This window comes from Stylophora pistillata, chromosome 12 (genome assembly GCF_964205215.1).
Source record: "Stylophora pistillata chromosome 12, jaStyPist1.2, whole genome shotgun sequence".
In the NCBI taxonomy this organism is placed as follows: domain Eukaryota; kingdom Metazoa; phylum Cnidaria; class Anthozoa; order Scleractinia; family Pocilloporidae; genus Stylophora; species Stylophora pistillata.
Window position 1 is genome coordinate 1,287,310 of NC_142530.1, and position 25,847 is coordinate 1,313,156.

The window sequence follows — 25,847 nt, forward strand, 5'->3', positions numbered from 1 at the left end:
CGGTATACTTGGTTCAATTTTAGTAAGTGTCCATTTTACGTGAGATTCAGCAATGTTAAACGAAACACGAGCGGAGAAAGATGTTAATTCTCTGCTTGAGTGGGAAAAAGGGTTGTGGAGCTTAAATTAAATACATTACTTTTTAAGGGACCGCCTGGTATTCAAGGACTCCCCGGTGCATCTGGTAAACTAGGAAGTCCAGTAAGTATCTTATCAGATCGTTTTGGTTCTAAGGGAAGTAGATTTATGGAAGACTTCAGCACTGTATTCGATCTTTAAAAGATCTGTGAAATGTGGAAGTGTCTGAGGAGTCGAGAGTTTGACAGAGGTTTTCATCTTGAGCAATATTTTCATTTATTTATTTTTAATATTTAGACAGGCTGGCCTTGTTCAGCTTTACAGCTGGTTGAAATGGGGGCCTCTATAACCAATAACAAGGCTAGTCCACCACACTGGAAGCCACATTCCCTAATCTTTGCGTCCCTTACTAACCAGTACAGAGAAGATGCTGGGGATGGGCCTACAATTTATTCTTCTTATCCGAGAAGACTTAAAACTTCTAACCATTTTTAGATGTCATAACAAAGGCAGCCAATTCTCCTCAGTTATTTTAAAAACCCTGAGTGTTGGTCTGGTTTGGGGCTTGAACCCTCTACCTCCCGCACGGCAATCCAGCGCTCTACAACATGAAGTAACCATTATCACTGATATGAAATATGGTATATAAATATCATTTATGCCGTTTTGAAAGTTGGGCCCACTTGCCATCCTGCAAAACCCTAACTTGCAAGGTATCAAAATTGTCCTACAGTACAGGTTAAAAGCGTTTTTTCTCGTTTTAGGGATTCCCTGGAACGCGAGGCAAAGATGGTTCACCAGGATTACAGGTAACTAGTTATTTTTACGGTCCAAATGTTTGAAAGAAAGTATTTCTTCAAAAAAGAGTTATGGAGGGAATAAGGAGGATTGTTAGAGTTTAATTCTGACGTAAGCGTCTAGGTTGCCCTCAAAAGTAAACAAGATAATTTTGTTTAATCAACTGAGTTGATAATGTAGATTGGCCACCGTAAATTAAGACTTCTATAACATTTGCCATTTGTGAGAGTGCTCTGAAATGACCTTGTGTCGTTTGTCGTTAAAGATCCAACAGAGGTCTTCAAATCTTCCAGGGGTATAAATTACACTTTCAATAAATTTATTCCATATTAAATAGTCCAGCAGGTACGTAGAAAAAAAGAAAGGAACTTCACAGTGGAGGAAGGAATAATTATAATTATATCTAATATAAGACTTACATCCCTAATTTTGTTTTCGCATTAGGTAAGTTTTGAAAGAAGAGTAGTCAAAACCTCAGAGTTTATCTAGCGGCTGATGTCTTCTGTTTCTGTAGATAATTTTAGCTTTGAATAATAACTATTAATTTATTATTATCTCTTAGGGTGAACGTGGACCAAGGGGAGAACAAGGTCCTATTGGACCTCAGGTAATTACATTTAATTTGATGGCCCTTTAGGATATCAATCAACTCTTAAAAAAATGCACATTGTGGTATTGTGCTAGTAAAGGCAAAAGAATAACAAAAGAGAGATGAATGCATTGGGAATATTATAGGTATTTTCAGGTATGCCTTGCATTTTAACGACTAGGATGTTAGAAATAGTGTCAGATGAAGATGACTTGTTGTAATAAGAAACGGCTGAAAATGTACACTTTTCACGGATACCATCTTAGAAGTTTAATGCAAATGTGATGGAGATGAAGTAATTTTTGTTACCTCTATGGGACAAGGGTAAAAATCTGAATCCCAGCCAAGAGCAATTGTGCAATTTGATACCAGCTTTATAACTAACTGGGCTACCGAAACCTTGTTTCTCAACAAGGCCTTGCACTAGCCACTAGGTTCTAGGTTTACACAATAACCTGGTTTATTCTTGCTGTTTGTTACAGTGACTTGTTTGACTTCTCAGTTCTCTTAGCCCTCTTTTGTCATCTAGAAATTCTAGAATCTCCTCATCCTACCCAAGCATGATCCTCCGAGCACACTTTAATGTGAAGTAATGTCCTGTCATTAATCAGAAGGTGAACAATTTCTTCTAGGGAGCTCCCGGCATTGAAGGCGAGAATGGCTTACCTGGATCTGATGGTCTGCCGGTAGGTATACATTACGTCTTCCTCATTTGTATTTGACTGAATCTGATACAACATCAGCACAGAAATATGCTAAGAGGTGTGAAATCCAGACTAAAAGTTAATTGTATGGTTACGTGATTGTTCAGCTGAGAGCAATCGTCAAAGAAGTGATGACTTCGGCTTGGTTGTCAAAGCAATCGTCCAGTTATTTGTGAGCTGATCAAGAGGAGTTGGAACTTATTCTTAGAAATTCTGCTGAAACAAATATTTGTCTTCGTGCATAGAAATAATGTGGAGTAATTGTGAAAAATTTCTCTTCTGTTTTCGACAGGGAGACAGAGGAGCCCCAGGAGCCCCCGGTGGACCAGGTCCTGAAGGGGGACCGGTGAGGAGATAAACAGAATGCTTGTGACTTTATATATTGATACAAGTTGGTACATTAAGCACCACGGGTTTTTTTTTTTTTTTAACCAGAAGTCAACATAGGACTGCTCTTTGTTCAGGATCGATCAGTGACAAACTGGTTGAAATATGATTTTTTGCGCCATATCTAGGTATCTGCAATGCACTTCCACCGTAGTTGGAGTAACACGTGCTCGTGTTCTATTCGTTTCAGGGTTTGCCAGGTCTGCCTGGTCGAGCAGGATTCTCTGGAGCTAAGGGTAACTTTGTAAGTGCCACAGTTGTTTGTTTGTTATTCCGGTGAAGAAAAAAAATGCTTTGTTCTATCTCAAGATTGCATGTCTTCTTTTTTGCGGTCTTGTTTTAGGGTGAGAAAGGCAATCAAGGTTCTACTGGAGAAGCTGGTAGAGATGGTGACCCGGTGAGTTATGCTCTCAATTTGTGACGAGTGCATCATTGTTTGCAGTTGTCGATGCGGTGTTGATAATGCGGTGGCCAAGTGGTCATGGCAATAGACTAATTTAAGGTCCATTTCAGTGCCCATTGCGTTATTAATAAAAGGTTTACTGCAGGCCTATTGCGTGTCCTCTGCGGGTCCATTGCAGGTCCACTGCAGGTCCATAGTATTGTACAGATGTCCAGTTTGTAGTTCTAGTCGACTCATTGTGTCGTGTGCTCGGGCATTACTCTCTAGTCTCAAATCGTCACTCTCTATCGGGATTGTTAACTCGCCACGGACTGGGAGGAGTAGGGGTACTCTTAATCATTTCATGCTATTAAAACTGGTATACCCTTTGGAACGATGGACCGTCTGGATCCTAAGCTGACATAACCTTTACCTTGCAGTACATGAAATTACCCTCAATCAGATTCAACAAGTGTCCCGACTGATAGTCATAAACAAATTTTATGGAAAAGAAAAATAAAAATGACGTAGATGGTTGAATTTGGGTACTATAGATACGCGCCCTGGAAGTGTTAAGAGGAATTGTGTAGTTTTGGAGAGCGCTTCCTTCCCGGCAGCATGATTTGTGTATCTTTATGGTAATATTATCTTGACCTATGTCTGCCTTTTTGAGAAAATCATCTTGAAAAACTGTTTCATCATTTTGCTTCAATTTAGGGTGGCGATGGTGCCCCGGGAGCTGTTGGTCAACCAGGTCTGCCAGGACCTAAGGTGAGTTTGTTCAACTAACTTTTATAACTAAATTTCGAACTAAAATTCTCGCACAGTGAATACCCTTTTTTGACGCAAATAGAAGGCGGCGGAATTTTTTATTGACGACCCAACGAAACGCTTACAAACGGAACATACTGGAGACTTTGGTTGTAACCCAAAAAATAAGTTTGAGCAATTTTAAATTGAATGTCCCAAATAATCGGGGATTACACTGGTTTTGCTCAACGTTGATCTGTGACTGGTCCAGAAAACTATCTCGCAACTAATCAGATGCAAAGCTAAAACCAATCACGACATGGTTTAGGGATTTTGCTCGTTCTCATTGGCTCTTTACGGTGTGACATCTATGCCTTTCATCTGATTGGCTGTTGTGATTACTTTAAGCTTTGAAAAGTCGAAAAGCGGTCTGTATGTGCAACGTTAGTCACAATCCTAACTTTCTTACAGGGCACAGACGGATCACCAGGAGTCCCAGGAAGACGAGGAGATCGTGGGGCGACGGTAACCATCACAATGACGTTGAATTAGATTACGAAAGCAATATGCCACATACGTGTTCTTTGGATGCAGCGTTTGGCCTTTGTTAAGTTGTTTCACGCTTGAATTTTTTTCTTTTAGGGAGGCCGTGGATCACTTGGTTCCCCTGGAAGTCCAGGAATTCCTGGATCCCCGGTGCGTTCTGACCAAGTATTATAATTTCAATTCCAGAATAAACTTAAAAAAGACATTACTCCTGGACCTTGTCCTTTATTCCGGAAGCTTATTTTTGTTTCTACTCTGACTTGATGCAATTTGTATTTTCCAGGGACCAACTGGCTCCCAAGGACTTCCTGGAGCAAAAGGAAATGCAGGCGAAAAGGTAAAGTTTTGAATCCCTGATGGGCTCACGGTATTTGGAATTACTGTTTAAGTTGTCATTTTCTTATTGTAGGAAAACCAAACAAAAAAATTTAATTTTCCGCTCTAAACTTCGTATGGAGACTGGTTAGTCTGTGGTAAACTACTTAGTGGGCGTACTACACTAATTTTCTTGAATTTAGGTGGTCGTTTACAGGGGCGTCGATTTTGATAAAAAATTAGTTTTTGACATGTGAAAAACCTTTTATGGGAATCCTGAAGACAATAGATACATATAACTGACAGAAATATCTCTATTTCATACATACTGTACTGAGATTTACACTGTGAAATACTCTTATTCGTGTCTCTTAATTCAATCTCACCGTGTATGAATTAAAAACATCATACAACGGAAAGTGCACACATACGGTTTAAAAAATCTCACCGTCTATGAATTAAAAGCATCATACAACGGAAAGTGCGCACATACGGTTTAAAAAATCTCACCGTGTATGAATTAAAAACATCATACAACGGAAAGTGCGCACATACGGTTTATTCCATTCACTGCGATGCATTAAAAACTCACTTGTTTGCTGCGCTCACGCGTTCGTTTTTTTATGCATCGCAACTCGTGAGTAAAATCGTTCGTGCACACTTTCAAAGGAATAATCTCTATCTGTGGGAATCCTGAAGACAACAGATGCATTTAACTTATCGCGATTTCTGTTTCATATGGAAATTTAACGCTCTTTTGCAGGGTACGAAAGGAGAGGAAGGCGCAGTGGGAGCGAAGGGAATAGCTGGAGACTTGGTTTGTCCAACCTTTATCATGGCCTTTAAAACTTTTTTAAAATTTCCCTGGCAACTAGGGAAAAAATTTCAAACGTACACGGTTAAAAGGTCCTTGTTTATTTTGGCAAACCAAAAAAATAAATAAATAAATAACAAGGCAAAAGAGTCAATTTCCTTTTACACATGAGAAAAATATCCTTGGCACAGAAGATTTCTGTTGTACATGAGTTGAAATATACTTAGCACACAAGAAAGATAGTCTTGATAACAGGAGAAAAAAAATTCCTTGACACGAGAATTTCACTGGCACGCTGGTAAAACTGTTTTGATAGATTTTCATTATACATTTTCCAAAATTCGTACAAGTCACAAATTATTGTGGAAACTGAATGAATGGGACAAAGTAGTCGTGCGAAATCCCTTGTTGTTGTTAAGAGAAATTTCCTATCCTCCAAAACTGTTATTTCCCAAGTCATACCTTGCATTTGTATTCACTTTTCTTAAAGGGAGTTGCCGGACGAATTGGTCCCAAAGGAAATCCTGGATCTACAGGAATTAATGTAAGTAATACTTGTTAAAACGCGTTAACAAAATTCAGACAACAAAGCAACGTGTCCTTTGTCATGGTCTTACTGCCAGAACGTTTTTTACTAAAATAAGTGCGTTGAAACGAGAGAGAAATTTAAGGAGTGGTCTTACTGCGAGAACGTTCTTCACCAAACTGCATTGAATCAAGAGATAAATTTAGAGTGAAACTAATCACGTTTTGAGAACTTTAGATTATGTTGGGAGAATGCCTTAGTTTCTAAGTTAGATTGATATGCGAGTGGGAAGCGCAGGCGTCTTTTTTCGTGCTCTCATCTTTGTTTAAGCACAGAAGAAAAATCTTATAGTGAGGAATTATCTATTTACGAGTTTGGGCCCTCCGTGAGAATAAATACCAATTTCTGTGTTCAACTTAATGCTCTCTTTTTAACATTCTGTTCCACTCCGGGAAGTTAATTAAATCAAATGTGTTTTCTTTTCATAGGGTAACAGAGGAGCCTCAGGGTCACCAGGGCGACCAGGATCACAGGGCCCGCCTGTAAGTAGCAATTTCCCTCCTAATTTAGTCAAAATCACATGTCATGGCTTGCGTATTTAAGCCAACGTGCAGCAAAAGTAGAGAGAGCAGCTGAGTGGCCAAGCTGCCCTGATTGGTTTTGCGGCACAGATGATTTGAAAACAAATAGAAACCGAAGGCCCATTGGGTGATCAGCAATCAAAGTAATTGTACGAACTTCTTTCATTGCCTTTGAAAGACAATTTGCCAACTCAGGAATAAACTTAAGAATAATAATTAATTTGTTAATTCGGATCTTTTAGGGACCACCTGGCAACAGTGGTTTGCCAGGACAACCAGGAATCCCAGGAACTAAGGTATGTCAGCGTCAGCGGACAACTCATTGATTTGGCGTATTTAAGGTTTATCTTGGGTGATTACAGGACATTATGTAAGAAGAAGAGAATTCAAAGTTCAAAGGGCTGACTCAACGTAGCACTGGCGTTATTGAGCTCTCAACAGAAAATATTCAAGCAGAAAACCAAGCGCAAGTGGTAGTTCATCGCAGCACTTATTACCAATGAGAAATAGTTGAGCGGATGCACTTGCAAATGAGATGAGTTGCGGCATTTTTACATATTTGATATGTTTCCATAATCAAAACTGGAAGTAAGAAATTGATGGAGAATCGACGCTAAACGAGGCTAGATATCCAAGTCATTGTCACTGTGTACTCACATTCCTAGAGATTGTTAAACGTGCTAGATGGTCTTACTGCTGGAAGCTGATGTTTCGATGGCTTCTTTAAATGTGGATCCCTGCATCACTTGCTACGGAAATTTCGTTGGCACATTGAACTATGATCTAGACCCTCCGAAATTGTTCTAGATGCCCCATTTCCCTGTTCAGTGCAACTTTTTGTTACGTGTTGAGTGTTTGTCAGCAAAGGGGAAGTGGGGCAGTATGTCTTCCTTCCTCTTCCCAGGGGACGCGAAGAAAAGACCTTGGGAACACCCTGGACCGAGTTTTGTGGTGTAGCACAACGTAAATACAAATTTGGTTTTGCATCCTAAACGCTTGAAATATTTGCAGGGCTCGCGTGGCGTTGGTGGTAAACCAGGAACTCCAGGCTTACCAGGAAGACCGGTTAGTTGTTCAAAACAAAAAAATTCTGCATATATACTCCTGTAAGGATTACTAAAAAGCGCGAAAAATGGGAAGGTTTTCGAGCCATTTTGGCTGCTACATTCAAATGAAGAATTGTTTTGTTTTCTAAAGTAGAAAACACCAAAGGAATACACTAAGGTTAAGGATAAATTAGAATTGAAAAGATGAGCACGGATCGCAAATAACGAACTAGAAAAAACTAAGGCCAGATCTTCTAAATGATGGTCTTTTGGTCTTATATTAGGTGAATCCCGAAAAATCAACGTTTAGGTAACAACCCCGCGCCACAAGGGAGAGAACTTCATGCATGAATTCAACCCTTTGATCAACTACAGTTGTAACCTTCTGTCGATGAATTCAAATCAGCCACACTCTAGCGCATATACTTGGTGGATTAATCTATCTGTCAACTTATAATTATTTGATATTAATATCATTATCGTTCATCTCATTCATAGGGGATACCAGGACGTGACGGCCTACCCGGATTATCTGGATCAGATGGAAGACCTGTAAGTACAGTTTTTGGTGCTTTCAAGGGAAGGCTAAGATATGAAAGAACATTTGATCGCACAATTACGTTTTAGATTATTTTTACGAAAGCAGTCTTTTTTGCACGAACAATAAATTCCTTGACGATGACGGCTTTTTTTTTGTTCCTAGGGTTCAATAGGTCCAATCGGACCGCGCGGGATTGGGGGAGACAGAGGACCTGAGGTAAATATGAACCATTATGTAAGTTGCTTGTAGAATGCTGATATCTGCAATTGTACCAGAGTACGAAGAGCGTAAAGAACGTTTGCCTATTGATTTTTGACAAAGAAAATTTTAGTCAATTTACGACCGAACACTAGGGGAACATTTGATTTTGTTTCCCGAGAATCTCGATGTTTTTCGGGACGGAGCCGAGGGAGACACGGAAATTTTTTATTGAAACAAAATTTGCTATGTTCTGAGAAATAGTCGTATAATGATTTGTTATAACACACAACAAAAGTCGGAAGTTTCTTGTCAGGACAAATCAGCTAAACGTGATGGAGCTGCCACTACAAGTTAATGCATAAAATAAGTTTGAAACGCGCTAGCACTCCTACACCACCTAACCTACGCCACCTTCAGTCACACTTTGTTCACGTGAAACAGCAGTCGTTGATTAACAGTTGCGGGTGACAGTGCACTTTTACTCACCTACTGAATGGATTTTGCAATGTTGACTTCTGGCGCGAAACAGTCTCGTTGATAGATGTCGTGTGACTTCCAAGTAACCAGTAGGAGCGTTCGCTGTGTGGGAAAACACTCCAGCTTTGTTGCAACTCTCATTGTTGCAAGCTGGGAGCCTTTAAGGAAGTTCTTTTATAGGGGTGTGCATCAGTGAAGAATGACGGAATTTATCTATTGTTTATTTATTATTATTAATATTATTATTATTATCATTGTAGGGCCTAATTGGCATTCCAGGAAGGCGAGGAGGATTCGGTCCCCCTGGAGCAAAGGTTTGGAGCAGTTTTTTGTGTTGTTTGGTTTTTGTATGTTCAGAGAGACTTTAGAGTGTAAAGCTATTTTTAAGGGAGTTTCAAAACGACCTCGGGATATATCTGGGTTTGCATCAATATTTGCTTTTGCACTCGATTGGTCTACGAAAGTCGCGCCTCTCTTTGAACCATCTAGCCATAACTGCGTCATTTGCAATTGCTCGCGTCTTTGTTCAGATGGGCCGTTTACTGCTTTGGTTTCTATTCTTTTTCAAAAAGCGCTATAAGCAAACTTTGACTTCCACACGGCGACCCAATTGCTGTTACTTGAAGGAATTAGGAGTTGCTAATTAGGCTTCGCCTTGACGGAAGTGAGACGAGAATTTCTCCCTAAGTTATCATCCTTTTAAATTTTCTACTCTGCAAAAGCCTTTTATCTTGGTGCCTGCGTTCGTTCAACAGAAGACTCTTGATTATAGAGGATGTTTATACAATGAATATGGTAGGAACATTTTGGTAGTCAGGCCAGTGTTCGTTCGACTGTAGATTACCAAATGGTACGGCGTCCGTTGAACACAGGTTTCACTGTACCCTTTCACTAACTGTGGTGCGAATTTTAGTAGAGATAACGAATTATCTGTAATTTGAATTCTTAGGGTGCAAAAGGAGACCTAGGCTTTAATGGAGCTACTGGCGAGAGTGGACGATCCGTAAGTTTTGGATTTTCTCAGTTGCTGTTAAAGGAGCAGTTCCGTAGGTTGCCGTATCCTAATAACTTTCGATTTTATAATTGTTGCATCCATCATCGCTAATATGAGCAAATTGAATCTCGCTGTTATGTAAACTACTGGCAGAATATCAAACCCTTCTGGTCTGTCAAACTCTGCTGTTATCTGGAGCCCCGCCGACTGTACGTCAAACGCCTTTTGGGATGTTGAAACCTGCACGTATGTCAATCTCTGTCGGCTTCAACACCGTCAGTATCTCGAACCCTGTCGGTATTTGAAACACCTTGAGGATTTTGAACTTAGTTGGTAGATCAAACCAGGAATCGTTAAACCATTTTCGCTGGTTAAGGATAGGCCCGAGAATACAGGATTATACTCACAAAACATAAAGACGGGTATTTTGTGGATCAGTCTTTTTACCTTTAAAACAAGAAAGGACTTAAAGCGGCATGTTTGAAAGAAATTTTATATAGCGTGAAAATGATTTTTTAGGGTTATCCTGGACCTCGCGGCCTTTCTGGAGACAAAGGCGCAAATGGATCACCGGTAGGTCTTAGCTCTCAACTTTTAGTCACGTGCGTATCAAGCGCACATAGTGGTTGGCTAAAGCTCGAAAGACAACTGCCAGGGTTCGTAAAGGCCATGGAAAACCTGGAAGGTCATAGAATTGCGCACAATCATTTTACAGGCCTAGGCAGTCATGGAACGTGATCGTGAGTCTTTGAAAGCCATGGAAAGTAGCCAAATTTTCCTTTTTACTTGGAAAATGGCAAAGAAAAAGTGTATTCTCCACATGATGGTTTTCATTGTACTCTGGGATTCTTCTCTCCAAGTCGTTTGCTCCGTTCCGTCAAACTTGGTATTGAGGAATTTATGTTAATGTTTGTTTCCCTCCCTCCTCGATTAGCTTCGCTGTTTTGCGGGTAGGGATTGTTAGATTGTATTTAAATGCTGAAAATGGATAAAATTTGTTGTTGTTCTTCTTCTTCTCGACCGTAGGTTAGGGGACTCATGTAAAATGTCCATTTGATGATTTCGAAAGAGTAGAAACCCTAGTATATTAAGCCAACAGAAGAAAAACAAGAGTAAATAGACAAGAAGGCAAGATAATCAAGAACCCAGGCACCTAGTTCCACGAACACACGCACTGTTGATCCTTTCTGCATTATTACCTTTTCGTGTGCATGTATTTGCGACAATCAACAACACCACCAGTTACAAAGTGATATACATTTTGTTTGTATACTGCAGGGTACACCAGGAGCGAACGGTGAAAATGGGCAAAATGGTGTAGAGGGTAGCGAGGTAGGAGTCAGTAAAAACACGAGCCTGCGCTTTCGAAGGGCCAGTTGTGATTGTAACTAGTTAAGATTGTTAAAATTTCTTTGGGCGTGTCTAAAGAAGAAATACGCTCTAGGAACAATAAGAAATGAGCTGGTGTTCTCACTTTTTTTTTTTTTTCAGCAAATAAACGTTATGTTACGCGGTTTAAAAACCTTGATTGAAACTCAATCGTGGTGATAATTTTGTTTACTTTTCGGTAGCAAAGATAAAATTTATATAGTTTCTAGAACGTACCCTCTCAATAAGGAAAAACTTTTCGCGAGGTGGTACCTAAAACTGAAGTGAGCAGAAAAAACAGAAGGAAACAACAAGTCTCCTTTTCAAGCTACCAAACTACATGAGACTAATCAAGGTCGGAGCTAGTTGTAATGTGTTTCGAATAAGACCTTGAAGCGGGTTCAGCGATAAAAAAATGATTTCCAAAAGATATAAAGAGTTTACTTTCAAAGATGACGACCAATTAGCAAATTTTCTTTACAGTTTAATTGTTAAGCTTACATGCAGGGAGAAAGAAAATGTCATCAAAAAGATATTTGATTACATAACACAATCTCGCTAGTTAAATCTCTTAAGAAGTTCAGAGGCGAGTTAACTTTGAGATCTTGGATTAATATTGGTAACTGAAATGAGTGGATTGCAGTTTGGTCCGACTGAAGTCATACGAGTGATTTCAAAATCGAACGAGCGCGCAGGACAGGTTTTGTTTGAAATCACAAGTATGATTTCAAAATGGATGTAAGTAAATGGTTTATTATGCTAACTGATGGTCGACCTCAACTAAGATTTGGGTTTGTTTAAAGTTCCTATATCTCGATTCTGATTGTTTACCTCGAACATCTTCATGTTTAGTGTAGTGACCGTTTAAGGGAAAGGTGAACATTTGGCACCAAAAGGACACAAACATGGTGGAATTGCCTTTTGGTGAAATGCATTTGCACAATTTTTGTAGCAGAAAGGATGAAATTTTCACCATTCGTTTTCAAGAATTTCCTGCCCTACAGGAATAAAGATGAGATTGTTAATGCCACCTTATGATTTTTTTCAGGGAGATAACGGTCCCCGGGGATCGCCTGGCGTAGACGGAACTGTGGGAGTTCCCGGACCGATGGGACCCGGTGGGGAGAAAGGAGTACGAGGTCCCCAAGGAGATACCGTAAGTATAGCCATTTAACATTGCTAGGTTTGATTTAAGATGAAAAGTTTTCTTTTTCATGGCTGATTCATTGTGTGGATTATTATACATGCAGGGTGATCCAGGTAGAGATGGCGATTTCGGAGAAACTGGCAGAAGAGGAAATGATGTAAGTTAATATTTTATCTGAGTATTATGTATTTCGAGGTGTTTGATCATTCTCTCTTTTCTTGGTAGCGTCGTTATGTTGCCTTTTAGTAATAGATGCAATCCTCATAAGAATTGTTGAAATATTCCTCGCTCGCCTCCTTTCCCCCTCTCTAAAGTTTTGCTCATCCCACCGAGCTGTAGGAAACAACTTGTCGCCGTTACTGTACACTACTATCTGAAATTCCGTGACTAATTATCGTGCGTGCCAAGAATAATTGTCATGTGATATATTGCTTACAAATTGACAATAGAAAGCGAAGAGGATTGTAGTTCAACTGAGTCAGCGACACTTTGACGTTCATTGAATTAATAGGTTTATGGAGGAAAAACATAGTGAAATGTTTTTGTAAGCGTCATTTACCAACCCCGGTATTGGTCAAGCACAACTCAGTATTGCTCAAGCACAACCCAGTATTGCTCAAGCACAACCCAGTATTGCTTAAGCACAACCCAGTATTGCTCAAGCACAACCCAGTATTGCTCAAGCACAACCCAGTATTGCCCAAGCACAACCCAGTATTTTTCAAACACAACCCAGTATTGCTCAAGCACAACCCAGTATTGCTCAAGCACAGCTAAGTATTGCTCAAGCACAACCCAGTATTGCTAAAGCACAACCCAGTATTGCTAAAGCACAACCCAGTATTGCTCAAGCACAACCCAGTATTGCTCAAGCACAACCCAGTATTGCTCAAGCACAGCCCAGTATTTCTCAAGCACAGCCCAGTATTGCTCAAGCACAACCCAGTATTGCTCAAGCACAACCCAGTATTGCTCAAGCACAACCCAGTATTTCCCAAGCACAACCCAGTATTGCTCAAGCACAACCCAGTATTGCTCAAGCACAGCCCAGTATTTCTCAAGCACAACGCAGTATTGCTCAAGCACAACCCAGTATTGCTCAAGCACAACCCAGTATTGCTCAAGCACAATCCAGTATTACTCAAACACAACCTAGTATTGTTCTAGCACAAACTAGTATTGCTCAAGCAAAACCCAATATTGCTCAAGCACAACCTAGTATTACTCAAGCACCCTCTCGGTTGTTGAGTACCGTAGTGCGTTATAAATTAAGACTGTCTTTCTCTGAGCACAAAATTTTTTCTCTTTCTTAATCCCAGATAGCGATATTTCCTTTAGTCTAAGGGTTACATTTGCATACATTTATTTCTCTTCCGATATGGGAAATTTATCTCCACAACTAAATTTCTTGTACTTTTATGACAACAGGGACCACCTGGTTACCGAGGTAATCCGGGAGAAGTCGGTTTATTGGGATCACGAGTAAGATGTGTTTTTGTTTTGTTTTGTTTCAAGTCAGGAAATTTTAGTTTTTTGTTTTGGTTTTTTCTCATATAAATTGTCCGATTTAACAGTTCATTTAACTACAGAAACTGTAACAAACAACAAAGTTTTCTATGCCACTTTTCCTTTCTTTTCTTAAAGTCCGCATTGAAAGAAATGCTCAGTTAGTTTTTCCCCCCCCCAAAGATGATCGGTTGCCCAAGCAACACTTTAGCTGTTTATGAAGGAACACTTCTACTTTAAATTTATCAGCCTGTAACTCGGAAACAAGATCGCTTACCCGTATTTTTTCCTACCCAATTCGAATCATCGCATGAAGATTCACCTTTCTACAAAGCATAGAGCCAACAGGAAAAATCGAAATATTGAGGTGGCCCTGAAACTTCTCCACAGATTGAAGAGAAAGAGCACATTTGGGTACCCTGGTACCGAACTTGTGCTAAAAATGTTTTTGTTATTTTTTTTTTTGTCAGGGTGACGTTGGATATACCGGTGAAGTTGGCAAGACAGGTCCTCCTGGAGTTGATGTAAATAATTTTATTACTGTTTTTCCCTATCCAGATGTGATTTAAATAATTCCTTTTTACCTTTCTTTCGTTCCTTATACTAACAAACATATGAAATACATATATATGAACTGCGGTTATGAAACGTATATGTGCACGATCCTTCGCAGTAAAGCACTATTTAAGCAATAGTGAAAATCAGACCTGAAAAAAAATTCAGGCCTGTACGGGATTCGAACCACTGACCTTTGCGATACTAGTGCAGCGCTCTACCAATTGAGCTAACAAGCCAACTGGGAGCAGGCCATCAAATTAATTCGACATAAACCTGTAGATGATAAATCAAACAACAAATATATATGAAATACATATATATGAACTGCGGTTATGAAACGTATATGTGCACGATCCTTCGCAGTAAAGCACTATTTAAGCAATAGTGAAAATCAGACCTGAAAAAAAAAAAAAAATTTCAGGCCTGTACGGGATTCGAACCACTGTACGGGATTCGAACCACTGACCACTGACCTGAATTAATTTGATGGCCTGCTCCCAGTTGGCTTGTTAGCTCAATTGGTAGAGCGCTGCAATAGTATCGCAGAGGTCAGTGGTTCGAATCCCGTACAGGCCTGAATTTTTTTCAGGTCTGATTTTCACTATTGCTTAAATAGTGCTTTACTGCGAAGGATCGTGCACATATACGTTCCTTATACTATTTGCATCTTCTTTTACGTCAACGTTATTCCATGAAGTTGGGATAATTAACAGTTATTCCACTCTCGCTTGTTGGATATGAGATGATAATAATCATCTCATATCCAACAAGCGAGAGTGGAATAATTGTTTTATTAAAAAAAAACGCCCCCAAGATATTAGACAAATCTTCTCGACTTTATTTTGTGAGAAGAAACCGGATTTAACAATGTACAGAAATTAGATTATGGTATATTGGCTCATATACCATAATGGCTGAGTCAATGAAAAGTCTTGAATTGCATTATCCAATGATCCAGTTTTTAATAATAGAGGTTATGGGATTAAGAAAATACCTTCAGCTACGGAGATGTCTTTGGGGCCTGCCGATTGGCGCTTTTTCCGGCGCTCAGTGAAGCGAAATGGACAGTTTCGCTTTCTCATTCCTCTCGCGGATTTGTTGATCTAAACTGTATCAAAACTACCGGCTGTTTCTCTTTTTACCTTGCGTCACTAAAATGTATTTGATCGGAAAATTAAGTGATGGAGAGTACGTTGGACTGGAGTAGGGACTTTTAGCAAACCGGGACGGCTACGGCAATGAGAACGTGGAAAAACAATATATCTAATTGGCAGGACAATAGCCCAGCACGTGCGTTTTAAAACTTTGTACATTTCGTAGCCGTCCTTCGCAAAACAACAACATGAAATCAACAAAATTTGCGTTGTCTGCGAAGCGAAACCGCAGCGGCAACTTATTTTAATTTACATTTGGAACTCAACGCTACTTTTATGCGTTATGTTGAGTTTGAGGTCTGGCGCCCTATGAGACGGTAAACACATGCAGCCATTTTCGAAATTCTAGCTAAAAGTAGAGACTCATTCTTTAATCGACGTCTTCCGTGGCGTTGCCGTCGTGACTGCTTAAAGCCCCCATTACCACGACTCCGGCTACCGCCGATCACTCTTTTATTCTGATAAAAATTGCATGGCCAGATAATTATCGTATGATGACGATACTGAGGCAATTTTAATTACGCATTTTAGGGCGAAGATGGCCTTGCTGGGAAAAACGGAACTGATGGACCTGTAGGACCAAAGGTATTCCGAATTCTTTGATGGGATGGAATTATTCTGTAAAAAAAAAAAAAAAAAAAAAAAGAAACCAAGAGCCGGGTTGTCATTCTTTCAGGGCCCATGATTTACTTTTTGAAACTCGCTGATTTATGCATCTGTAAAGCAAACTTTGATTGAGTGTCGTAAGACTAAAATCAGCCAATCAGAGCCAATGAAGATATTACAAAGAGCCAATGAGAACTCAAAGTAAAAACTAGCAAACTTTGAAAGCGCGGGAAAATGCGGGTGACCAAGTCAGGATTGGTTTTAGTTTTGAAACTAATTGGTTGGAAGGATGGCACAAGTTTTGCTGGACCAATCACTTAGCGAACTAAAGCAAAATCAAAGCAATTCTTGATTACTTATGACACTCCATCGGAGATTGCTTCATCAACTCTCGAGTTGATACTTCTAAATTCTATCTATAGAGACCGGTAACCTCTATTCTGTCTGTCTTTTTTCCGTTGGACTTCTACCAGTATATTTATCTACGAGTCTCTGTCTTCCATTTTTCACTCTGTCCACGTGTTTGTCTGTCTGTCTGTTTGTCTCTGCGTCTTGTGCTCAAAATGATTGTTTAGCTTCAACGAAAATAGATGCTCATCAATTGGACTGATTTACTGCTTGACTTGATTCTTTCTTTGATTATTTACCATTTCTTTTGCCTAATTATTTATCTTTCTATCCAAATGTGTACGCATTGCGTTTTTATTTTTTTCTCGCAAGGGTGGCTCGGGAGCCGCAGGCCCTCCCGGTCTACAAGGATCTGCCGGACCAGAGGTATTTGATGCCAATCAGTACTTGACACCTTTTATCTCTATACTGTATCGTATTAACCAGAAGTTACTGGGTTGCTGTTAAGTATGGACCAGTAGATACTGAGAGGCTTGTCAGCTCAAGTTAGTAATAAAGGTGGTGAACAAAGCTCTTTTTACAAACACGAACACATTCGGAATTGTTACAAGTCGCACACAATTCTTTGCAGATTTGACCACAGTTATTTTAGTGCTGTCGTTGAAATCCCGACAGATTTCTGAACGAACTGATCATAGAAGCTTCCCATAAATTTATTCAGTCACAAACTGTGAACGGGGGAACGAGGAACTGTGATCGGGGAACTCCTGACGAAAACTGCGACTCCGTCGTCTATGTTTTATTTTAACCTGCCCTCCGCAAGTTTCACTTTTACTCGCTATGATTCGACTCCAGTTAACAGAATGAATTTCTTTCATTTTAGGGAACTGTTGGACCTCGGGGAGATCCCGGCAAACAGGTTTGAACCACCGTATTTTTTTTTTCATTGTTTTATGTTTTTTTCCTGTAGAAGGAATATATGATGGAAACGAATTGTGGTTGCCTTGATAACTCTCCAAGCCATGATGCCAAGGCAATTATTGTAGAATAAATCGCTACGTTTTAACAAGGTCCCTTGCCCACTCTTTTTTTTTTTTTTTTTTTTTTTTCCTTTTTTTTAACTTAAAAGTAGAATAAACTCATGCGTGGTAAACTAAACCCATATCTGTTTTCTTTATTTTCAGGGTGATCGTGGAGAACCCGTAAGTTGTCTTCTAATTTCCTGACTTCGGTGAATAAATTAAGATAGCTGAGTAGTAAACTATCTTGGGCAACGTTCACACTAGGTGCCCGAGCATTAGTACCACGTAACCGGCACAAAATAGTGCTGCGTTCAGACACAGAGTTCCCCGATATATCAGTGCCCGAGTACAAGGTGAGGACCTTGTACTCGAGCAAGGACACGATGCCCGAATTCTGGCGTGGATACTTGGGAAACTGAAAGGTATGTTCGCATTAGTGCCCATCAAGAATCTTACTCGGGTACCGTACTCGAGCATCAAGTGTGAACGCAGTCCAAGAAACAATTCAGCATCAATTGTCCGTCAGGTTTTCTTTACTCCCTCTGTCATCGGAAATTCGTGCTTTCTTCTTAACAAATCAGTAGCATGCAAACCAGGTTAGGGGCGCTTACTCTCACTTGACGACCAATGCCACAGCCACACCAGCCAAGCATGTTTTAGTGAAACTGTGTTTACCTGAATGAAATTAAGCCACAGAAAACTGAAAAATTAATTTTATAAGGGGGGTTCAAACATTTACTTGCTTTAAGTTTTGTTTTTGTGAAATTTTAAGTCGCCAAACATCAGTGTAGGTAACTTCTTTGATGAAAACAATTCTAAACCGTGTTTCACGAAACAGCTTTAAATGGTATTTTTCACCCTGGCGTGAAAAGGGCATAGGTTCCTTAACTAGTACTATAAAGTAAAAATTTTTTGACTGCCACCCTTCAGTAGCTTCATTTAGCTATCTGTGGGTAGGTCTTCGAATTTTTCTCTTGTTTGTCGTATTAATTGTCCTCTTGTTATTTATTTTATTTTTGTTTTTCTTCTTTTGACTTAGGGAAAAGACGGTGAACTGGTAAGTAATGAATTTCGAATTACGTTTCGATGCCTACTTTCTTCGTGATTATCTAACAAACGATCGGTTCGTCTGATTAATTATTTTAACGAAGTAGATAATCGAGATTCTAACACACTGGTTTTGTAACATCGAAAATTCAGTTTTGTTCATCCAAAATAAATAATTCTGCTGAACTTTAAAGCAAAGTCTTCCACGAATGACTCAGCAGTGTAAGTTGTGGACTTGAAAATGTCCAGCGAAGGTATTCTTTAGAAATGGAAACATTTTGGAACTTCTTAAAGATACCGCTGACTGTTCTCATTATTCTTCTACGCAGTAACTAGGTAGGGTGTAGAGAACTTGTGAACTTTTCAGGAAAAAATTACAATATTATTTTCCTAACAAGATGATGGTGTGCTTTGTTCCAGGGAGACCCAGGTATACGGGGACTTAAAGGGCCAATGGTATGTCTATTTCAATTGTTGATACTGTGTGTGTGTGGGGGGGGGGGGGGGGAGGAGGGGGAGTGTGCGTACCGTACGAGGTTTAATTTAATATAATTGTAATATAATCAAACCAAATATTGTATCACTGAACAAGAAAAGGTTGCGTGATATATTCTTGTTTAAAAACTTTCACTGGGTAGTTTACCTCGCCAGTGATACTAAAATGCAAAATTTATTGCCTTGAACGATTCACATGATATCTAAAAAATTAAATATCAATTGATTGACGACGCTCACTGGTTAAAATATGAATTTTGTATTCGAGACACTAGGTACTAGGTACTTTGTAGCTACAAGCCAACTTTGGTAGAAAAATCGGGTTGTGACTAGTCTTTCTGGAGATCAGAGATAATTCAATCTTTGTAAAGGTTTAACTCGCTCGTGTTGTATTCGTTAGACATCGTAACTAAGTTTTTTCCGCCAAAATTGTAATCGGGAAGATCTCCACATGTTCTGCAACTGTAGGATAACTTTCATCTTGTCTGACTTTTTTTTTCTACCAGGGACCGCCAGGACAGAGTTTAGCAGAAGCGGTAGGTTATTGTTATTTCAAATTTCCAGTCTCAGTTCATTGAAATTTCCATAGCATTGTTGTTTATGCACCTGCGAAGAGGCATAGCTAACTCAACCTTTAAGTTTAAGTTAATTGAACTTCGTGGTAAGTTCCCAAGCCTTCATGGGAAAAATTATTGCCCACTTTTGGTGGATGCACAAATTGTTTATAATTTTTGCAACCTAAATGTCTAGTGCAGCGTTGCACAGCTCTGAATCAAGGTCGGTTCGTGAAAAGTTTTGAAACAAGAATAGTATGGGTGGTGTTTCAGAAGCCATTGTCTTATGCATTTCTTTAAGCAAACGCATGAAAATTGCGTGAATATGTACAAGTCTTAGTAGTGGTTGACATAACTTCAACTTACACCACTAATACATTATTCAGGTGACAAGCATAAGCTTACTTAAACGAAAGAGGGTGCTGTCAAATTTAAAATTTTATGAAGTTAACTGTAGGGAGCGGGGAGGAGAATTATCAATTTGAGCTTGAGAATTCGGGACTGAACAGTGTTGCAACCTTAACAACAGTTATATTATACTTATGCTCTCCGTCGTTTGCAGCTTGCTGAACTGAGCTCTGGTGAAAAGGGACCTCCACCCTACAGATTGTACTCCAGTCAAGTAAAAATCTTTCTTTTTGAAGAATATTTTTGCAATTTATTTGGCCACAAAGCTTGGTCCAGCCAAGAAAATTCACTCCTTTGATCGGCTCCCATATATATCTGGTATTGATGTTATCAATTTACTGCTTGTAGGGATCTGAACAATCACGTGATTCAAACAATGACGCTGGAGCCCAACTCTTCAAGGTAGAAATTCGTAATAATGATTAATGCCTCGTTCTAATGGTTTCTCATTTAAGCTGCGCAGCCGCAGTATGCCTCCACGGTGAAGTTAAACGGGACGATTTTTAACGCCGAGTTTTGATCCATGTTCTATGGAACAACTCGAAACGCAACTTTGTTGCGATAGTGGTCGGCAACGGTTTAATTCACGCCGATTTTTGATCCATGTCTACGGAACACCTTGAAACGCAACTTTCTTGCGGTAGTGGTTGGCAACGGTATAGTACACGAGACGATCTTATCGCAAATTTGTCGACAACGTTGTATCCCAGTCTCCTGGCCTTTGGTTTGTAACACCTGCCGCCTAGCGGTTTTGTGTTAAATTGAAATAGCCCTCCATGATACACCAAGCGAATTGTCGCCGCGATAGTGCTGCACGAAAGGGAATGGCGATTTGTCGCAAGTTTTTCCCGGCCTAAGATAATTTTTGCTTAACTGCAGTCCCCTTTTTTCCCCCAGTCAATGGATATCGAATTTATGATATCGCTTCTGGACAGAAAAATTCAAAACTTCCGAGAACAGACCGGGGACCTGGAACATCCTGCTCGATCATGCCGAGAAATTAAACTGGACCATCCTGAATCTAAGAGCGGTATGTTGTTAAAACGTTTTTTGTCGGTCGAGACTTGCATGGATACTCTAAAATTAGGTTTCCGAGTAAGGACTGGAACCTGTTATTATCTGTCATTGACTTATTTTCCGAAAATAATGATAGGTTCCAGTTCTTACTCGGAAACCTGATTTTGGGGTATCCATGCAAGTCACGACCGTTTATTGTCACGCTATTTATTAATTTTTGTCACGCAGGCAATCATGATATTTCTGGGTGACGTCATAGAGTAGCTATTTTGAACATGCGCTGTAGATTTCTACCAAAAGATCATTGCACATAAAAAAGGGCAGCTATCTGTCTTTGATGGTTGACTTACAACACTGTCTTGTCTGCGAAAAGGGTGGTGGTAAATTTTATTTATCAGGCCCCGGTTGTTCGAAGGATGGATAACGCTATACACTGGATAAATCTCTATCCGGTGGATAGCGCGGTACGTTTTGGCAACACTTATCCGCTGGATAGCCATTTATTCGTTGGATAGCGTTATCCGCCCTTTGAACAATCGGAGCCAGGAGATTAAAGATCCTATCGAGTAATAGATACTGTGGGAGAAAAGTGTTTTACCTAAGAACACAACACAGACTTAAACCCTCGCCTTTCAATCCGAAGTCTACCGTGTCGTCCTTATCTTACAGTTTGCTTTAGCTTTAATTTTTTAGAACTCTCTGTATGATGTTCGATAGCTTGTTCTTTTATTAGGTCCAAAGTTCATGAGGGGGATCATTTGGTCGTTTACATTCGATCATTCGTCCTTAGTTCGCTGTTGGTTTCATTTGTGCGTTTCTTCCACCTGGTAACTGTATTCCACATGCCTTAAAATGGTGCTGTCAGACTAACTTTGTTTTATTCTGTAGGTGAATACACGATCGATCCAAATGAAGGCTGCAGTAGTGACGCTGTCAAAGTCTATTGCGATTTCGAGAAGAATGCTACCTGCGTAAACCCCACAAAGACCAAGGTAAAAGATACAATTTAACTTAGGGTGATGCTCTCAATCCTACGAGAGGTCAAAACAAGGGGGGGGGGGGCTTTCTCTGCTTAGTATCAGTGCGAATACAAGCAGAAACATTTGCTGATTTGAAACCAAAATCTCATCGCTGAATAGTGAGAAATGTGTGGCAGAATGGGGGTGGACGTCGTCGTGGATAAGTCTAAAGTTACTGCGCACATTTAGCCGACGGGTTCTTCTTCTAACTTGGTATACTTTTTACTTGATAGATTGTTGTCGACGCCAACGAAACTGGTCCAGGACAATGGACAAACGAGGATGAACCGGTACCCACTTTTTTACTTTTTTTAGTTTTATTTCCTAGGAGCTCAAATACGATATTTCAGTAAATGAATAGTTACCCTGAAAGAGACTGAATGAAAGGGAAGAAAACAAAGCACGCAATTTGAGCGAAAGCGCATGACCGACAATGCCCCTGAAGGCCTCCAAGGCACATCCTTCATCAGACAGTGTAGTTGTGCGTTGACTTTGTTTTAATCTCGCTTAAATCAAGTTCATCGATCATTCCAAGCAGAATATGGCAGCCTGCGGCCTTTCCCTACATCTAGGAAGTCTGGAAGGCAACAAAACTCTAAAACAAAGTTGTATCTTTCAAATCGACACTTTTAATCCCCATGGTATGAACGAACGCTTTTCAATCAATTGATTCTTGTGTTTTTCACGTTACCATGTTCACACCAATAGCGTAGTTCCATCTCTTTTGTCACATAACCCACAATTCCTCTACTCGCTTCGACGAAGGGGTAGCGCTCGAAACGTTAGCTTGAGAAATTCTCTATCAACTCAGTTGATAAAAATCAAATTATCTTGTAATACATCCCCCTCCCCCCCTCCCCCACCGACGCAGCACCACGGTATCTTTAGCAACTCACTCTCTTTATTCACTTGAATTACGTATAACTTTTATTCCCTTCGTATATAGATCGAATACAAACTAAACTCGGTGCAAATGAAATACTTACGACTTCTGAGCAAGAGCGCTTTCCAAGAAATGAGCTACAGCTGCGCAAATTCACACAAGAGCTGCATGGTGGATCTTAAAGGCGATAATGAAATGGTGGTCAATAACTTGGAGAAGATAAAGCTTGATGTTACAGAGGTAGGCTGGTCGAACTGAAATATTGGAAATTTTCAGACACGTGTAGATCTTGAGTTTTATTAGTGTTTTTAATTTCAATTGCTAGATACAGTATCAACACAACCTTGTTATCGGATGTAAACTTTCTACCACGATACCTCAAGTGTTTATGAAGATTGTGTTAGAAGAATGAAGATAGAGCACATTTCGATAGAGTGCATTTTTGAGCAGCATTTCAATTGAATGTCGACAGTAATACAGGATTGGATCACGTTTGCTTCACTTCTTTCTATGATTGATCCAGAAAAGTTTTCAGCGCGACTTGGACGAACACACACACACCTTTATTTATTATAACAAACAAATTTAACAGATATATGAATTTAGTCAACCCGCATGTAGCAACGCTAATCGAGGCGGATTGCTTAAATACATCAATATTAAAATCAGGTAAATAAATAGATAGATATAGGTATACACATATATTCACAAATAGCTAGGATTTGCATTAGAAGAGCAAGAACTTATGATAAGACATAGAACATAAGAAATTAATGATAGTAGCTACTAGAGTTTACACACATACCTTTATTTATTATAACAAACAGATTTATAAATTTATACATTAGATATAGTTCTTTGGCATACAAAGCTCTGCTTTCATGTCCAAATTGAGCACTGTGGGATGAGTCCTCACCACTAGCATTGTGCATAGCTCACTAGGCTCTTCTAGTTTGAGCACTCTGGCATGGCTTAGACGATACCACAAGTGTGGGATCGTTTGGAGATCCATATCGGTTCTCCCCCATCCTAGCATCAGCACTGCACTGATGAGGCCCAGAAGGCCGAAACAGTAAAGAGCTTCTCGTGCTTTTGTCGCTACTGCCTAGTCAAAGCGTAATATGCGGAATCCGAGATTTTTCAGGTTAGTTTGCCCTCTGGGCCCTCTTTTCTACTTTTGCTTTGTATGATAATGGATTTAACAATGAATGTCGATGGACAGGAAGAAATATTAACGATGGGCAACGAAAATTTTCAAGACCGCTCAACCGTTAATGGCGACTCATACGCTTCAAGAGCTCCTGGCACTTCTGATATTACAAGTGAAACAAGACCGTCAAAAATACGGTTTCCCGAAAACAGCATGCCTCAGAGGCCGAAATCTGCCTCCTTTATGCCAAACAAGCATACAAGCGCCCGTGCTGTATTTGATGCTTTTGCCGAGAGTAAAGTCTCTCCGACCGACATTCAGTGTTTACAACGTAAACTCAACGGTGAAGTTGTGGTCACCTTCAAATCTATTGCCGCCAAAGAACAGTTCCTACGCCTAAATTCTCTCAACATTGATTCCGAACCTTTCGCCCTTCAAGACATCGACAAACCGCTCACTTTCCTAACTATCGACGACGCTCCTTTCGAATTGTCTGAACTTGCAATAATTAAACGCCTTACGCCCTACTGTGAAGTCATTCATTATCGCCGAGGAAAACACTCGTACGCGCCCAACATTTATAATGGTTTCCGACATTACAGAGTCCGTATCATTAAGCCCCTCCCCAGCTTTCTTCGTTTTGGGAAGTACCAGATTTTTATTAAATACAACGGTCAGAACCCAATCTGCCGAAAATGCAATCGTCCAGACCATTTCAGAAACGCTTGCATAAACAAAATTTGCTTCAATTGCGAAGGTGTTGGCCACCAAGCCCGTGATTGTTCACGTCCCTTATTGTGCTGTATTTGTAAGCAGGAAGGTCACTTTGGCGTGAATTGCGAATACTCCTGGGTGTTCCCAACAATTCATGGCACTCACACTGACGAAAACCAAGATGTAAATATTGACGAAGAAATAGACGAAAACCTCCCTCTCGCCTCTGTTCTCCTGCCGCCAAAATCACCCATCAACGAAAATTGTACGCAAAATCCTCCACCATCCACCGACGAAAATTGTACGCAAAATCCTTCACCATCCACCGACGAAAATTGTACGCAAAATCCTTCACCATCCGCCGACATCTGTACGCAAGATCCTCCATCCCCTCCACTGCCCGACGATTTTAACGAGACTTAGCCACCCTCTCAACCTGAACAGTCTTAGCAACATTCTCAACCTGAACGGCCTTCGCAACACTCTCAACCTGAACAGCAACACTCTCAACCTGAACAGCCCTCGCACAATCTCTCTGAACAATCTTCTCAACCGTCATCCATCTCTTCTGATTCCCCAATCCTGGATCCTCGTGGTTCCATTGCTCCCAAACCCATCAAGCCATCATCCCGTCGCACACCTGCTCGCTTGCCTGATCTGTCCTTTACCTGCACTCGTAAACCTACTACACCTACGCTCACCACTGGAAAGCCACGCTCATCGATACCTGTTCCTACCACAGCCTCGCCTCATCCACTGTATACCTCTGAAACCGAAATGATATGGAAATCATTCACGATCTCAAAAGAAAATCATCCGATGTATCTCCAAGTCGAAAGGAAACTACTCCCACGGAAAAGAAAAAGGAAAAAATAGACACTCTAAAAAGTCCAATTAAGTTTTCATTTTTTTAAGTGAGTCTTTTTTCCAATTTCCTTCAAACTATTAATGCAAGGGGGCTAGCAAACCCCCTTACCTACAATTTCTCGTTTGATTTGATCGAGAAGTCCAACTGTGATGTCTGTTTTGTACAAGAAACGTTAATTCATTCTGAATCTACCATCAAATCTCTATCCTGTAGATGGCTGGACCGTAGTGTTTGGTCCCCTGCCTCCGGGAAAC

At 40.1% G+C, this 25,847-nt stretch overlaps 1 protein-coding gene across 1 annotated transcript in view; it reads left to right on the forward strand.

Annotated features, from left to right (window-relative positions):
- The window catches only part of LOC111320821 (uncharacterized), a 71,768-nt gene that overhangs the window by 41,249 nt on the left and 4,672 nt on the right, over positions 1 to 25,847 (forward strand). Inside the window, exons 32-70 of the mRNA XM_088739898.1 lie at positions 148 to 201; positions 843 to 887; positions 1,439 to 1,483; positions 2,098 to 2,151; positions 2,462 to 2,515; positions 2,747 to 2,800; positions 2,900 to 2,953; positions 3,656 to 3,709; positions 4,160 to 4,213; positions 4,331 to 4,384; positions 4,518 to 4,571; positions 5,313 to 5,366; positions 5,854 to 5,907; positions 6,378 to 6,431; positions 6,713 to 6,766; positions 7,482 to 7,535; positions 8,015 to 8,068; positions 8,220 to 8,273; positions 8,996 to 9,049; positions 9,685 to 9,738; positions 10,249 to 10,302; positions 11,008 to 11,061; positions 12,146 to 12,253; positions 12,348 to 12,401; positions 13,673 to 13,726; positions 14,221 to 14,274; positions 15,994 to 16,047; positions 16,789 to 16,842; positions 17,300 to 17,335; positions 17,601 to 17,618; positions 18,478 to 18,495; positions 18,906 to 18,941; positions 19,487 to 19,516; positions 20,097 to 20,156; positions 20,291 to 20,344; positions 20,840 to 20,972; positions 21,848 to 21,951; positions 22,212 to 22,268; positions 22,925 to 23,101. Of these exons, the coding sequence (XP_088596024.1) occupies positions 148 to 201; positions 843 to 887; positions 1,439 to 1,483; positions 2,098 to 2,151; positions 2,462 to 2,515; positions 2,747 to 2,800; positions 2,900 to 2,953; positions 3,656 to 3,709; positions 4,160 to 4,213; positions 4,331 to 4,384; positions 4,518 to 4,571; positions 5,313 to 5,366; positions 5,854 to 5,907; positions 6,378 to 6,431; positions 6,713 to 6,766; positions 7,482 to 7,535; positions 8,015 to 8,068; positions 8,220 to 8,273; positions 8,996 to 9,049; positions 9,685 to 9,738; positions 10,249 to 10,302; positions 11,008 to 11,061; positions 12,146 to 12,253; positions 12,348 to 12,401; positions 13,673 to 13,726; positions 14,221 to 14,274; positions 15,994 to 16,047; positions 16,789 to 16,842; positions 17,300 to 17,335; positions 17,601 to 17,618; positions 18,478 to 18,495; positions 18,906 to 18,941; positions 19,487 to 19,516; positions 20,097 to 20,156; positions 20,291 to 20,344; positions 20,840 to 20,972; positions 21,848 to 21,951; positions 22,212 to 22,268; positions 22,925 to 23,101 (2,271 nt within the window). The remainder of the gene's footprint in view (positions 1 to 147; positions 202 to 842; positions 888 to 1,438; positions 1,484 to 2,097; positions 2,152 to 2,461; positions 2,516 to 2,746; positions 2,801 to 2,899; positions 2,954 to 3,655; positions 3,710 to 4,159; positions 4,214 to 4,330; positions 4,385 to 4,517; positions 4,572 to 5,312; positions 5,367 to 5,853; positions 5,908 to 6,377; positions 6,432 to 6,712; positions 6,767 to 7,481; positions 7,536 to 8,014; positions 8,069 to 8,219; positions 8,274 to 8,995; positions 9,050 to 9,684; positions 9,739 to 10,248; positions 10,303 to 11,007; positions 11,062 to 12,145; positions 12,254 to 12,347; positions 12,402 to 13,672; positions 13,727 to 14,220; positions 14,275 to 15,993; positions 16,048 to 16,788; positions 16,843 to 17,299; positions 17,336 to 17,600; positions 17,619 to 18,477; positions 18,496 to 18,905; positions 18,942 to 19,486; positions 19,517 to 20,096; positions 20,157 to 20,290; positions 20,345 to 20,839; positions 20,973 to 21,847; positions 21,952 to 22,211; positions 22,269 to 22,924; positions 23,102 to 25,847) is intronic.